The sequence below is a fragment of the Anarrhichthys ocellatus genome, unplaced genomic scaffold, assembly GCF_004355925.1.
Source record: "Anarrhichthys ocellatus isolate YVR2014 unplaced genomic scaffold, GSC_Weel_1.0 scaffold65, whole genome shotgun sequence".
NCBI classification, from domain to species: Eukaryota; Metazoa; Chordata; class Actinopteri; order Perciformes; family Anarhichadidae; genus Anarrhichthys; species Anarrhichthys ocellatus.
Genome location: NW_022280095.1, coordinates 1486953 through 1502463, shown reverse-complemented (window position 1 = coordinate 1502463; position 15511 = coordinate 1486953). Strand labels below are relative to the sequence as shown.

The following is a 15511-nucleotide window of genomic DNA, read 5'->3' as shown; positions in this document are numbered from 1 at the left end:
CTCTCTCTCTCTCTCTCTCTCTCTCTCTCTCTCTCTCTCTCTCTCTCTCTCTCTCTCTCTCTCTCTCCATTCGCACACTGAAAAAAAAAAGACCCAGGGGTGTCTGCTAGATTTAGTGCTTTATCAGATTAAACTGTACAGTACCTGTCTCCCTGAGTGTTGCTTTCTCCACATGGCTGCACACTCTGACTCAAAGTGAGTGTTGTCATCACCTTGTGCCCTGCCAAGGAGAGAGGACACTCAGACGTTCTCAGTCGAGTGCATATGGCCACAGCTGAGTTTGTAGAATTGTAGATTAACTCTTGAGTATTTCTTGGAAGCCCGGTCCTTCATTTCAATATTAGGGCGGCCTCACTGTTGGCCACAGTTACCAAGCATCACAATTGCTAGCTTCTTGCTCGTTTGTACATTATGCCCTTGCTGTTGATAAGAATTGTGTATGTGTGTGCGTGTGTCTGTGTGTTTATTTTATTTATAAATGTTTAAATTATACATACATAATATAACGATAAAAATGACAGGATGGGTGCTGGATCAAATACATATCTACCAGAATTAAAACAGATAGATCCATACAGCAAGTCGCTATACTGTCAAAAGGATGTCTATTGATGTGTAACGTTTCAAGTACAAAGCATGCTTGTATATGCATTATGGGTATTTAAGATAGCGGCTCTTTGTACTTGTAGGAAGAGCTTCGTGCTCGAAACGTGTCACGGCAATGAAAATCCTTCTAACAGGAGCTATTCTGTGTGGAGCTGTCTGTTTTAATTCTGCTAATTATACATAAACACCATCTTCCACTACATATCTTTACTTAGCATACAAGCAGCTAGCAGTATGAAAGTCATTTTTCTTCCTTACTTTTTCCTCCCGTTAAAATTTAATTTAAAAAAGAAAAGAAAAAAAACAAGTGAAACAAGAAACTCATTTTAAAAATGTATTTAATCTTATGAACAAGAAACATTCACAAGAGCACAATCAGCAAAACTGTAGGAATTAAAAACACTTGCAAGAATCATAAAAAACATCATATAATCAAGCTTAAAAATCTCCAAGGGGAATGTAAGACTTTAATTTGAGGACAGTTTGCAGTTCATTCCATTTAAAAGGTACATAGTACCTTGAACCAGTTCTGCCAACATGAGCGTGGCTTCATCCAGACCTCGTGACTGTAGTCTGTGGAGTCAACTGTATCAAATGCTTTTGAGAGGTCTATGAAGAGAGCCGCACAAAATAGTTCAACCAAATAAAGGGGGCAAAACGTGTACATTATACCCATGCATGAAAACATTGTCAGCATCACCACATCACATTGTTGCTCCTCACTTTTTTGGCCTGTGACTCCTAAAAGTTAAGCAATGTCTCCTTCATACTCCTTGTGACAGGTTGCATATGTAAGTCAGTCAAGCTCATTAGTGATGTTTAATATTTTTTAAAGGCCTGAACTCTGAAAAGGAGTGGACGTAGTCACCGTGACGTCACCCATTGGTTTGTGGACTGCCTATCTGAAGCGTCGAGTTCGGGGGTGAAGCCATAAAATTGTCCAGTATTTCACAATTAACAGCAGAAATATGAGAAAAGTTGGAAAAAAATAAACATGATGCATGTAGCTGAACATAAATTATCATACGTATGCATTCGAATCCCAAGCACCAAGGGGAGTTTGAAAGATAAGAAAAGCATCTTATGTTCCATGTTAATATTTACAGACAATGTTGTAAGAGCTTATTAGTCCCCTACTTCCAACAGCAGGGGCCCTTCTTTAGAGGACAGCTGAGAATGCTCTGTAAACTGTATTTAAAGGCACAGTTAAACACAAATGGCTACAAGCACCCACACATAGTAATTATCACGATTTGGCTTTACACCTTCCCCAGCCCTCACACACTCTTCAGAGTGCTAAACCACAAGCGTGGTCCCAGAGGGGAGAGAGGATGCAGTTCTCACTCACCAGTCATCACTCACTCCCTCTTGTGGCGTCAAGAATTTGTCGTCGCCGACAGCAGTCAAGACATGTGTGAATGCAGACATGTGTATTAGCACTGGTGCAGAAGTTTCCTCTCTGGGCATAAAAGGAACGTGTGCCAGACTGCTTAAGTAGTGTTTACAGTATGCTACGTGTTTCCGCAACTATTGTTGACGCATGCATTTACGCAACAATGATTATCCAAAAAACACACTTACCAGCCCCCGCGCTATTTACCAGAGTATTTGCTCAGATGTTTTTATCCATGTGTTTTTCCCACCTACACAATCTGTAATATTCCTTGTATTCTGACATTGTGCAAGTACACAAATTATATTTGTATTACAAAGCAGCACTATATCTGTTAGGTGAAACCGAGTGTGTAGGAGGAAAAGGTAAGGGAGAAAGTATGATGCATTGAGGAACCAAGTCTTTGGATGTAGCGAGAGGACACAGGCTGCACTCGATGCGGTGATACTCCCGAGTATTCTTGCCCTGGGCTGGCACTTATTGTGTTAAATTGAGAGTCAAAACGTAGCTGCAGTAACTTTTCTCATTCCCTTCGTTAAGTATATACTTATCTTTTGTTATCTGGCCCACTTAAAGTATATAAATATAACATAAAGGTTCCTATATCCGTAAAGTAATATTCAGGAAAAAAAAGATATCTCTGGACTGCTGAAGTATTTGATCATGACACAAAAAAATGATAATACGCGTGCTATTTTTGGATTATATGCCAGAATATCAGAAGGGAGCCGAGTGAGAGTGGCTGCTTAAAATGGGGAAGGAAGAACTTTCATTCTGTTTTTTTTGGACTTGACAGGGGGGGGAGATGAAGCCGTCAAATACACATTGGACTGCCTCCACTTTGCTGCCTCAGGAAACAATGCCAGTTCAAACAAGCCTTTGAGCAGTCTAGGGGGCCGCTTTCTCTCTGTCTCACCATCTTTACCACATTCAGAGAAAGAGACAAACCACACACACACACACACACACACACACACACACACACATAGAGAGGCCTTGTTTTTCAGTACTAACTGCATCTTTTTTTGTTGAAAGTACTCAGTGGTTTTCGTCAGAACAGTGGTAGGTGGGATGAGAGACCAGGGAAGGTTGAAAGGCCACGCTTCCCTGCAGTTTAACTTCAGACTAATGGGCTGTCGCTGTTTGACCTCTGTGTCCAGCGGCTGGCTTTACAAATGAATCATGTCAGATTGCGGATGGTTGCTGACAGTTACCACAGATGCATGCGTAAGGAGAGGAGACAAGTTACACTAAACACTAAACCATAAATAAGAACAATAAAGAAAATGCAAATGAACCCTGCTACAAAGGCTGAGGTTGAAGGCCATTAAACATAATTAGTTTGGTACAAATGTGTCAATCAATAGTTTGATATAAAGTATGAATTATGTTTCAAAACAACATGAGACAACTAACAAAACCCTAAAAAGCCCAAAGTACCGGTGCCCGAATGTGCACTGATCTGTTAAGCTCAGTCTGGAAATTTATTTTAGAATTAACAAGATTATAAAAGAATAAACAAATACTGCTAATTTAATTATGTCTCTTTTGCTTTGTTTGCTCTCCAGCTCCAGTGTTTTACTTTGGAGAGGTAAAGTATCATGTGGATGAGAGTGATGGATACGTGGAGGTTAAAGTGTGGAGGACAGGGACCGATCTGTCCATGAGCGGCACCGTCACCATCCGCTCTCGCAAGGCCGAGCCCGTCTCTGCAGAAGGTAAGCTCCCAGTTGTCGAGTCAACTGTTGCTTGTGATTTATTGGAAATTATTGAATTAACAAATGAGATCATCTGACTGCATTCTATTCATCTACTCACTTTCTTATTATTGTAATTTTTTCCCGACCTTCCATCCCGCTCTCTATCCTTCCTCTAGCCGGTATTGACTATGTGGGCATCAGCCGTAACCTGGACTTCGCCCCGGGCGTCAACATGCAGACGTTCAGGGTCACCATTCTGGATGACCTGGGACAACCAGAGCTGGAGGGCACTGAGAGCTTTGAGCTTGTCCTTCGTATGCCAGTGAACGGCATTCTGGGAGAACCTGGGAAGGCTACAGTCTTCATCAATGACTCTGTGTCTGACTGTGAGTGACTTGATTGACCTAGAATCTTTTACTGTGTCTCTTCTCACCTTCAGTATTTACTGGGTACATTTGAAAGCGCTATACAAATAAAATGTATTATTGTCATTATAAGTATTATCTTCATTATTAGTTCTATACTAGTGGTGTGGGGCAACGTCGGTCTGTCAGCCCGTCTGACGGTAATCCTGACGGCTTGCACAGACATTTATTGCCCTCTAAGGATAAATCCTACTAAATGCATTTAGCTCAAACATTGAAAGCATTGAAGCACATGAAAGCCTTACACAGTAGACTACCAGTTTAGCTGCTTTGCTAAGCATCACTGAAACATTTTCTTTTACTTTGTATTCATAGTTTTACAACTTTCATGACCTATTTTCAGTCAGCTTGTTGTAACAGTTATTTGATTAGCTTTTTAAGATCAGTCCAGTTAGTTAAGTTCAGCCCAGACACCATGGAATGCATTATTACTTTTTCATATGCGATGATTGAACTCTGATGTGTCATGTTTGCCTTTTTGACTGACAGTGCCAAAGGTACAGTTCCGCGAGCCGGTGTACACCGGCGAGGAGAGTGACGGTCGGATCACAGCAACAGTGTACCGCAGTGGGGACATCAGACACGTATCCACCGTTCGCTGTTACACCCGTCAGGGTTCTGCACAGGTCGCCTCTGACTTCGATGAGCGACCCAACACAGACACATCTATCATCACTTTCTTACCAGGTATTTCATTAATCACAAAAGTATATCAGACATGTTTTTTTCTCAGTTGTTATATTTAATCTTGTGTTGTGAGAGTTGACACCCTTTTTATGAAAATAAACAGCTCTAACCAGTGTCACACTTTTTTTGCAGTGCTATGCAGATTTTGCAAGGGCTCGCAAATTGAACTATGCTCCACATATTACCTACTGCACTTTTTCAGTATTTATTTTACAAAATGTGTGCGAACAGTTTTCTAAACTCATGAGGAAGAATTTGTGGGTTAAAGTTATATAAATACAATTCCACATGCTGTAAAATGAAAATGTAAAAAAAATATTATTGCATTCTTTCTTCCATCATCATCTTCTCGCTGTACACTCCAGGCGAGACGATGAAGCCATGTATTCTATCCCTGGTTGATGACACGCTGTACGAGGAAGGGGAAGAGATGCGGTTGGTCTTAGGGAACCCGAAGAGCGACTTACAGTTTGGAGCATCGGTGGGAGCTCTGAATGAGACCCTGGTGAAAATCAAGGACACCGCTGACAGTAAGTGTAATGAAGGGGGGGAGATGGAGAAAAGTCAGGAATGAAACATATGGTAAAATAAAAAATAGGGAATCCAGTGTTTTATTTATCTGAATAGTTGAGTAGTTTAGGCTGATATGAAACGGTAAAATCAGCGTATACCTAAACACATATGGTTTTAAATTTTAACTGTCATCAGCAGTAATAATAAAGGGAGTGATGATTACAGGTTAATGTCCATAATCCAACAATTTTATGATGTTCTCCCCTTTCTGTGCACCTCAGAACCCATCATTCGTTTTTCGGAAACCAAGTTCAGTGTTAGTGAACCGAAGGAAGCCGGCGCCGTGGCAACTGTGAGGATCCCCGTGGTACGAGTGGGTGACACATCAAAAGTGTCACTGGTCCGTGTTCACACCAAAGACGGGTCAGCTATCTCAGGAGAGGACTACTTTCCTGTGTCTCAAGGTAAACCTCACACACATCATCTTCTGTCTCGCAGGGTTAAAGCTACATTGTGGTATTTTTATATAAAAAAAACAAAAGCTAAATTAAAAAACTAAAAGTTTTTTAACAAAGCTCCCTATAGGAGTGTTGAATTGATAAAAGTGGGCATAGGGATTTATTTGGGTGAGGGTCATTGATTTTCTATGTTCATCCCAAGTGGGGGAAAGGTAATTTCTGCAATAGTCCAGTGGAGGGTCATGTAATTTTTAATTGAATTTCAGTGTACTTCATGCTTTGTCAGCATGGTGAAATCCCTCTCTATCCACTCAGCTTTAAGCGCAATGAACCTTTCTTGGCTTAATCAAGGCTTGAAATATTTATATGCATACATTCAGTCTATTCAAATTATACCTGCCCACCCACCGTTCAAATTTCCCAGCAGTTTTGAATCACACAGCGGTGAATTTCTCATTTTACACAATATTTTCTCAGTGCAGCACAGTTCTAATGCAAAGCTCTATTACTTACCTCGCCAGAAGATGGACCACTTTTGGCACTATGCAAATAAGAAGCTGCAATGTGTTTTAGTTAAGTGATATTCCAAAGAAGTAACAAAACATGAATTTAGTTGTTTTGTGGAAAACTAAACTCAAAAAAGAGAGAACCTTGGCCTTGATGTCACGAAAAATATCACCTACAACAATTACTAAAGCTGCCAGAACCATCAATGCAACACACGTGTTCGAATGATGATGTTTGAAACTGTGTTTGTGTTTGTGTGTGCCCAGACATTGAATTCAAAGAGGGGGATAAGGAACACATGGTGGAGGTGGAGGTGCTATTTGATGACGTCCGAGAGATGAGGGAAGCCTTTACTCTCCACCTTAAGCCTGATGAAAACATGGTGGCTGAAACTCAGGTCAGGATGTGTTCCAGCTTAAACATCACACAACAACTCTTTCTTTCTTTAACTCTTTTTTCTGATTTGACACATCAAATCACTCATCCAGATGTGTCCCACTGAGACCAGGGATCTCTTTTACAGGGCTGTCCTGGCCCAGACAACTTTATTGTAGTTGCAGCCAAAAGAGCGATGAAAACATTGAACAATAAATAATAGATTATCTGCCAAAGAAATAAGGCAGAGTGAGAGAAATGAGAGAGAAGAGTATAAAGAGAAGCCAAGAATCAGTCATGATTGTGAGATTGTAAACACATCCAGCTCTGTGATGACTTTAATCATTTCATTGATAGCAACTCATTCACAAACAGCACTGTGTCCGTAGTTCTCATTGGTCTTAACTCTTTATTTTCTGGAACAGGTAACTAAAATGATAGTTTACATCGAGGAGACCAACAGCATGGCGGATGTCACCTTCCCCTCTCTGCCTCATGTGGTGTCGCTGCTCCATTACGACGATGTCGCCAGGACACCGGACAACCTCCATCCACCAGCCGGCTACCCTGTCATCTGTGTCACAGTGAGTCAAACTGAAACTATATTCAGAGACACAAGTGACTTTGGAGATATCTTTTGAATTTTGTTCCTCGCTCGACAATAACGGTACACTATAGCAGCGCCTGGGAAACTGTAACTCGACCGACTACGGTTCAATTTGTAGGCTATTTTCTGGAATGAGGTAGCAGGACCTAATCAGGAGCCGCATCCTCTGGGAGTGGAAGGCACATTGTGATCCCTCAGGACCCATACTTTTCTTCAGCCAAAGTTAAGCGGCCCTTCCGGAGTTGGCCAGTCCATCCTTAAAAGACACATTACACAGTTTAGAAGGCTACAGTCCCCATGCTTCCAGACACCGGAGAGTCACTTCCACTCTTGAATAGGCTCAGTGAGACACTTAAATGGATTTTCGTGATGTGTTAAGTCATTTGCTTCTCAGGTGACTGCTCAGGGAGACAAAATGCAACAGTCTTGTCAAAACTGAAATGTTGAGTGCCGCATCAGGAGGCATGGTGTCAACAGGTTTACATAAATACTGACTTAAAAGGCTTACCCTTCTGTCCCGTATCTTTATTTTTCTAATTATAAGACAAGCCATTTTAAGAGCTTGAATATGAAAACATAGCACACTGAAACATCTGGATTCCCTTGGCAACCGTTGCGAACTCGTTTGTATTCTGCACCTCTTTCTCCATTTGTCCTCTGGCATCTGCTGTATCTTTCCCATCTCTTTGCTGTCCCTCCCCACCCGCCCACTCTTACTTTATTCCTTAACCATCCTCCAGGCTTGCAGCACAAAATACCCAGACTATGACAAGACGGGCTCTATCTGTGTCAGCGAGCACATCAACAACACCTTGACCCACTACCGCTGGCTCATCAGTGCCCCAGCTGGCCCCGATGGTGTCACAAGTCCCATGAGGGAGGTGGACTTTGACACCTTCTTTACGTCCTCCAAGATGATCACATTGGACTCAGTCTACTTCCAGGCAGGCTCTAGGGTCCAGTGTGCTGCTAGAGCCGTTAATTCTAACGGGGATGAGGGTTTGGAGCTCAGTAGCCCCGTCTTCACTATCAGCCAGGAGGAAGGTGAGGACAGAACTATGAACATCCGTCTCTATGTCTTGTGTTGCCAGTTTTCTGGACAAGGAAATGAACAGGGATTTAGCCCAATGTTGCAATGAGAACCAAAAGGGCTTTGTTCTCCAAGCATCGTCAATGCTTAGTAATAGAGCTTTTGAATGAACAGTACCTATTGTACAGTACAGCTGCAAAATTCTAAATGATAAGTAAGTATTATGCGCAAAATGTACTAAATGTATAAAAGGTAAAAGTACTCAGTGCAGAAACTTGCACCCCCTGTGAATGTTGTCGAATTAAATACATTTGTATGGGATTGTTATCGTTGTTGCATTCATGTATAAATAGAATGTTACTGTTGTAGTTATAACAATGTGCCATATCTTATAAGATAATCATACGCATTGTATGTGTGTCTTGTTTCCTCCAAAGTGTTGCAGTCTGTCCTTGTGTTCAGACTCTTTCCTCTCTGGTCATATTAAGGTATGTGTCAACCACGTAAGATGGGGACCGTTGGCGCCGAGCCTTTCTCTGCCAAGCTACGCTACACTGGAGCAGAGGACCCGAAACACCCTAACCTCATCAAAGTGACTGTCACCATGCCTCACATAGATGGTAGGTAGGAGCTGGAGGCAGGACTTGTACCACAGATGAAGTGAAGTGTAATGTAGTGTGTGTAATATTCACGTCCGTGGATCCTCAGGAGCGTGACAGCCAGAATATAGATCTTGCCGGGTTGTATCAAACCCCCTGTAGAAACCCTCCAGCACACCCGCTACTTAACATTTCCTTCTTGATTTTTAATCAGTTTCCTTCCACCTCGTCTCCTCCAGGTTCCCTTCTTCCTTTTTTTTCGGTTGCTCCCCTGCTTTTCTTTTCAGCACTTTTCGTTCAACTATTTCTTTCCACTAAGTTTTTGAAATAATGATTTCTCTCAGTACTGGTATCAGAGATAGTTGGACACAGTCAGGATCACATTGTCTCCCCTCGCCTTGCAGGCATGCTTCCAGTAATCTCCACTCGCCCTCTCATGAACTTTGAACTGAGTCTAAGTCCAGACGGAACCCGAGTCGGAAACCACCGCTGCTCCAACATGCTTGACTACAATGAGGTCACCACTGGTCACAGCTTCATCACCGCCTTGACGCGAAGCCCTGAAAGCATGGGAGACGCAGCACCCTACCAGTTCAGCGACTCTCTGCGGGGGAACAGCACATTGCGCTTCTACAGGAACCTCAACCTGGAAGCCTGTCTCTGGGAGTTCACCAGCTACTACCACATGTCTGAGCTGCTCACAGACTGTGGAGGCACCATAGGGACTGATGGACAGGTGTGTGTGTGTGTGTGTGTGTGTGTGTGTGTGTGTGTGTGTGTTTCTGTGTACGTTTGTCTACAATTTATGAATTCCAATCTAGTGTTTGTATGTACATCTGTTGGACTGTTAGCCTTTTTGTGTGCGTGTGTCCACCTGTGTGTGTTTCTGTCTGTATGTTCAGTCTATTTACAGCCTTCTGAATGAAAGGGTCACACAGACAGAACGGCACCATGTCTGTTTGCCTGCATTTTACGTCTCATTCACTGAATGTTTGTGTGTGTGTTTGCCAGCTCTGTGCCCCAGCGTGTGATTGTGTGCATGCAAACATATGCACAAAGAAACATACACACTCAAACAAAGTATTGTCAACCTGTCATCAGTCATTCCCCTAATGCTCACCACTGCTACTGTATCAACACGGAAGATTTTAAAGCTGGAAATCTGTGAAATCATGAAAGGGAAGTCACTTTATTTGGAATCAGGCAGCTTTGCCCAGTTTTTCCTTTACTAGCTTTGTGGCGTGACAGTTGAACTCACCACAGAAGTCGGCTGTCAATTAGACAGATGCTAACAAACCTCCTGTAGCCGTTTGCTGTTGTTGCATAATTGCAATTCTTCTTTGTGTTGGATACTGTACAGATCTTCAGTATTATCATGGCTTGTTGTTGTTATTGTGGATTAGGAGACAGACCCTTGCTCCCTCGCTCATGTCCTGCTGCTCTTTTGTGTTCCTCCAGCCTTTGATCTGTGAGCTTCTTGTTGCTGATCAGACTGTTGAGTGTGTGTGTGGCGTTTTTGTGTGTGTGAGGAGACGACGAAGAAGAGATAAGAAATGTGTTTCTTTGTCCCCTGTCACAGCAAGAACCGCTTGCACACATAGTTACGCATGACGCCCGTCATCTTCCAAGACCTCAAATCCACTTCGTTAAGAGAGATCACTGTCACATTGCCCCTTAGGTTATGTTTTAGTTTTTTGTCAAGGAGTGCCAAAAGAGAAAAAAATAAGCAGTCCAAATCTTGCAGCCTCTACCAAGGGGGCAAGACTACAAGCACACAGAAAGTATTAAATAATTCAGCTACCTCTCAAAAGACCAAATTAATCTTAAAAAAACATTCGATTTTGACTGTAATAATCTTGATCAATGTTTAATTATTGGATTTTCATAACAGCTTTGTATTTTGGTCTCCATAACTGCTTGCTGAGGTGTTGTTTTTTGTCTGGGGAGAACACACACTTATTGAAAGGTTGAACTCACAAGAAGAGTAAAGATCATGATATTTCGAGGGAACTAACTGTGAACAAATTCTACCTTTATTCTGTTCCATGCAGCATCAATTCATTTTAGAAAGGGTTGTAATAACATTATGGCTTTGTAAACCTTAGCGGCTGACGTAGTTTGTCTCACAGCTAGCAGTCATATCATTTCTCATTTGGATCCTGATTCAGCAATTGCACAACTTACTCTACTGAGAGACGCTTTGGTGGATTGGGTAGTTTTCAGCTGTGTGTGCAGTGCATTTCAGGTCTTTGGTGGAGATTCTCTCTGTTTGCAGTGATATTACAGCAGACTCTTAATGTAGTGGTGCTTTGTGTTTCAATGCTATTTTAGAATTAAGATTAGATGTTACACTATATGTGCTCAAGTGATGAAGTAGTAGGTTGATCTGAGACTTACCAAAAACATCTTCTGCCAAATTGCTCTTCTAAATTGCTCTTGTCAATTAATCTCCTGCCCAGCAATCAACACAGTAATTGACAATACAAATTGACACATTTTGACTCCAAGTCAAACAAACATAATGTGGTGCATTTTCAATCTGTTTCTAAGACAAACTCTGACTTTGTCAAACTTGTGTGAGCACATAGTTCACACAAAACACAAAATTGTTTATATAATGTTGGTGAGCAGAGACACCTAGTGGCTGGCCTCATGGACATACATCTAAGACTACAAGTTAACGTGGATTTCGAATTATATAGAATGCAATCCAGAAAAAGGTGTTGGGTAGAAAATGTTTTTTCCAGGTTACAAAATCTAAGTTAATATGATCATGTTTTTGAATACCTTTTAAAACAACAACAAAGAACAAGATGGAAAAGAACAATACAAGCCCACATTGCTGCCCACAGTGGTTTCTTGTGTATAACACTGAGTAGGAGTGAAAGAGTTCAAGCATCTCGTGGAGAAGAACAATGTGTTCATCTTTTACATCTGCTCAGCACTTAATATAACTTATCAACCTACAATCCCCCCTTAATCTAAAAGGATACTACAGTTCTAGTCACACATTCAAGGATGTCTTGCTTATAACTTCAGCCATAATATCAAGTAAATGAACAGTAATCTATAAATTGCCTCGTCAATAATACATTTTGAATGTATTTTACATTTTAAGCCGAAAATTGTAACTCATCACTTACTGAAACGTCCCTCCAGGTGCTGAATCTGGTCCAGTCCTATGTGACTCTGCGTGTGCCTCTTTACGTGTCGTATGTGTTCCACTCACCCGTGGGAACCGGCGGCTGGCAGCACTTTGACCTGCAGTCTGAGCTGCGCCTCACTTTCGTGTACGACACGGCCATTCTCTGGAAGGATGGCATCGGCAGTCCCCCGAAGGCCGAGTTACAGGGTAAGCTCCAAAGACCGTGAGGACGTGACATTTTTTGCTTCTGGACCCAATATCATCCACATTTTTAAATCAGTTTTTGTAAAATCCTGTGTCTTTGTTGTATTTTGCCAGGTTCATTGTATCCAACAAGCATGCGCATCAATGAACAGGGACGTTTGGTGGTAAACTTCCACACCAAGGCTCGTTTCAGGGGTCTGTTTGTGGAGTCTCATTCTGGAGGCAGAATAAACAGAGCTGGTGAGACTGACTTATTTTAATTTCATGAGTGTCACTGACTATACAAATGCATTGCTTACGTGATTAGTTTCAGGCATCGCAATTGATTTTGATTGTAATGAGCTTCTCCCTCCCTAGAAACATTCATGTCCTCGATGGTGATGAGTGTGGACCACCCCGGCCTGACCTTTAACCTCACCTTAGTGAGGAGTGAGCCCACCTACAACCAGCCAGTCCAGCAGTGGACCTTCACCTCTGACTTTGCTGTAAGTATGACAACATGAAATTGAAACGTCCACTGTGTAAATCTGTGCACTCGAGCAGCTGGACAGACAAATACAGACTGACACAGTATCGGCCCTCTTTGCTCCGTTCAGGTGAGAGACTACTCTGGGACATACACAGTGAAGCTGATCCCCTGCACAACAGCCCAGAATATGGAGTACACTCTTCCACCTGTCTGCAGCCCCAGAGAACCAGTCACCTTCGATCTAGACATCAGATTCCAGCAGGTAAGGCAGATTTTGTTTGAACCTTAAGATCCAAAAAGGGCATGTTTCTTTTATTATTATTATTATTATATTTTCTTTCTTATTTTCTTTCTCTCTCGCTGTCCCTGGCTCATTCCCCTGCTTCGTTGTGCTACACTTTGTTATACGTCCCGCTTTAGGTGAGTGACCCGGTTGCAGTGGAATTCAGTCTGAACACTCAGATGTTCTTGCTGTCCAAGAGGAGCTTGTGGCTCTCTGATGGCTCCATGGGCTTTGGTCAGGAGACTGACATAGCCTTTTCTGAGGGTAAGTACACTCTTACTACGTTGTTGTGGGGTTTTTTCCCGTTGATGATCAGCTTCTTTGACTTTATTACTTATGCTAAAACTCAATGCCTAACGGCTGGATCAGTAACTGTTATCTATCTGACTCGTGGTGAGACACCACAGGATCTCACTATTAGGAACTGAGTAACGGACACCCACAGAACACAAGAGAGATTGGATTCTGCATCACAAAGTACACAAGTAAACCGAGCTGTCCGGAGTCAACTAACTTCACAATAGCATTGTACATTACTTTATACCCTAAGTCTCCCCCCCACCTTCGGGGATGTCCTCCTCCTCCTCTGAACTTTCACCTAGACAAGTTACACTGTGCACCTCGGACAAGTCATAACAGAGGGTTTTTTGATTAACCACAGTCTCCTTTCCCACTCGTCTTCTCCTGATTCCACCTCTGGACGCCCGTCATAGTGACCAGCGCTTGCTTTCCCCTCCGTTGGAAAACCTGCATTCCTTGTTTATCTGCTTCACCCCCCTTCTATCTTTACCCGGGCTCCAAGGCCGCTATACTAGACTCCCTGTCTCAGTGACGTGAATAACGTATGACAATGATACAGGCCAATATCACAGTATGAATGTGAATATACATGGATACATTTCAACACGTCTAAAGACTTTTTAGTAGAAGGAAGATTTCAAAAGACTGTAGATGTTTGTATCCCATTGTCTACACGTAAAATTTGTTTTACATCACTTCTGTCATTTTTTTGCAAAGTGTGCCAAGTTTTTAGATTGATTTTCTACCTTTTTTTCTACATTGGTTTGAGTCCATGTCAGCACAATATGAAAATTGACTTGCCAACAATAAACCTTGCTTGACCTACTGTGGCTATTCCATCACAGTGAACATTACATCAGCTTTTTTATTTTGTAAATAGTTATTTTGTTGAGTGGAACTGACGTCTGGTATTTTTTGCCTAAAAGCATTTAATTCCCAAATCAATCCTGGAAAACAACCGAAATGCAAACATTGACATCATGGAAAGAAAAGAGGGACTTTACTTTGAAGATAGAAGATACATTTAAAAGCAGTGGTATGCTGTGAACATGGTTAACAGTAAAGTACATGAATTTTAAGTTATTTGCTAAAACATAAAAAAAACAGGACTACAGCCCTTTAAATTAATTTCCATTTACTTCCATTGAATAGTCTGTGTTTCTTGGATTGATGATTCATAATAATAACATGGTGTAGACTTTAGGATTCATTTCCTCTTTTATTTCAGGTGATACGATCTACGGCCGTGTGATGGTGGACCCTGTGCAGAACCTGGGGGACTCTTTCTTCTGTAGCATAGAGAAGGTGTTCCTCTGTACTGGTGCTGATGGATACGTACCAAAGTACAACCCAACAAAGTTTGAATTTGGCTGCCTGGCTGACTCTCCATCCCTGCTCTATAGATTCAAGATTATTGTGAGTTTATTTAAGGTTTTAAATAATGCAATTTCAGTATGCAGAGAGATGCAAAATAATATTTTACAGTCAAACAAAAACATATTTCCTTACTTCCTTTTTCCCCCTTAATCTAATGCACCTCAACAGGACAAGGCTCAGCCAGAGACTCAGGCACGTGTGTTTGGTGATGTCAGTTTTAATGCTGCGCTGGCAGTGGATGATCCATCGGCCTTGTCCCTCGTCAAACAGCCCGGGTCTGATGGCTTTAGGTTGGACTCTACAGCCATGTTCCAGGTATTCATCATCTTACTGCTCCTCATAGCAAGTGACAGATTTGTATTGTGAAGCAGTAGCTACAGTAAGTTAAATGTATAAAACATCCAAAAAGCTTTACTGTACATGTGTTATTGTGAGACAGATTTTTGCGCTATAAGAGACCTTGGAACATGTTGGCTTTGCCACAATTTTGTCTGTACAGAACTCTATGTTTTGCTTTGTCCTTGTGTGATGGTTTGATTGCTGTATTGTGTCGACAATGGCTGTGAGACATTAGGCTTTGTTGTGATGTAATCCTTGGGGATTGTTACCACTGCAGTGCAGAGTTATCGTATTTTGAATCATCATTACATTAAATCAATTCAAAGCTGGTTAAGTGCACTTTTGCCAGAAATCCAAAGTCTAATGAGTCAATTTAGCACCAGCAGGTCCCATCTTATCAAACATTGATGTAGACATTTATTTTTGAGAGATGTGTTCATTTTGGAGTCTTAATCAATTCTGTTTTCTCATTTTGTGAATTGAACATAATTCTA

The 15511-nt window shown here is 41.7% G+C and overlaps 1 protein-coding gene across 1 annotated transcript in view; it reads left to right on the top strand.

Moving 5' to 3' along the window:
- The window catches only part of frem2a (FRAS1 related extracellular matrix 2a), a 53326-nt gene that overhangs the window by 35101 nt on the left and 2714 nt on the right, over positions 1-15511 (top strand). The window contains exons 7-23 of the mRNA XM_031872538.1: positions 3568-3717; positions 3876-4085; positions 4614-4811; positions 5177-5341; positions 5606-5788; positions 6556-6686; positions 7090-7248; positions 8012-8315; positions 8790-8921; positions 9305-9636; positions 12060-12252; positions 12364-12489; positions 12607-12734; positions 12846-12980; positions 13139-13265; positions 14530-14717; positions 14847-14993. Coding sequence (XP_031728398.1) covers positions 3568-3717; positions 3876-4085; positions 4614-4811; positions 5177-5341; positions 5606-5788; positions 6556-6686; positions 7090-7248; positions 8012-8315; positions 8790-8921; positions 9305-9636; positions 12060-12252; positions 12364-12489; positions 12607-12734; positions 12846-12980; positions 13139-13265; positions 14530-14717; positions 14847-14993 — 3008 coding nt within the window. The remainder of the gene's footprint in view (positions 1-3567; positions 3718-3875; positions 4086-4613; positions 4812-5176; positions 5342-5605; positions 5789-6555; positions 6687-7089; positions 7249-8011; positions 8316-8789; positions 8922-9304; positions 9637-12059; positions 12253-12363; positions 12490-12606; positions 12735-12845; positions 12981-13138; positions 13266-14529; positions 14718-14846; positions 14994-15511) is intronic.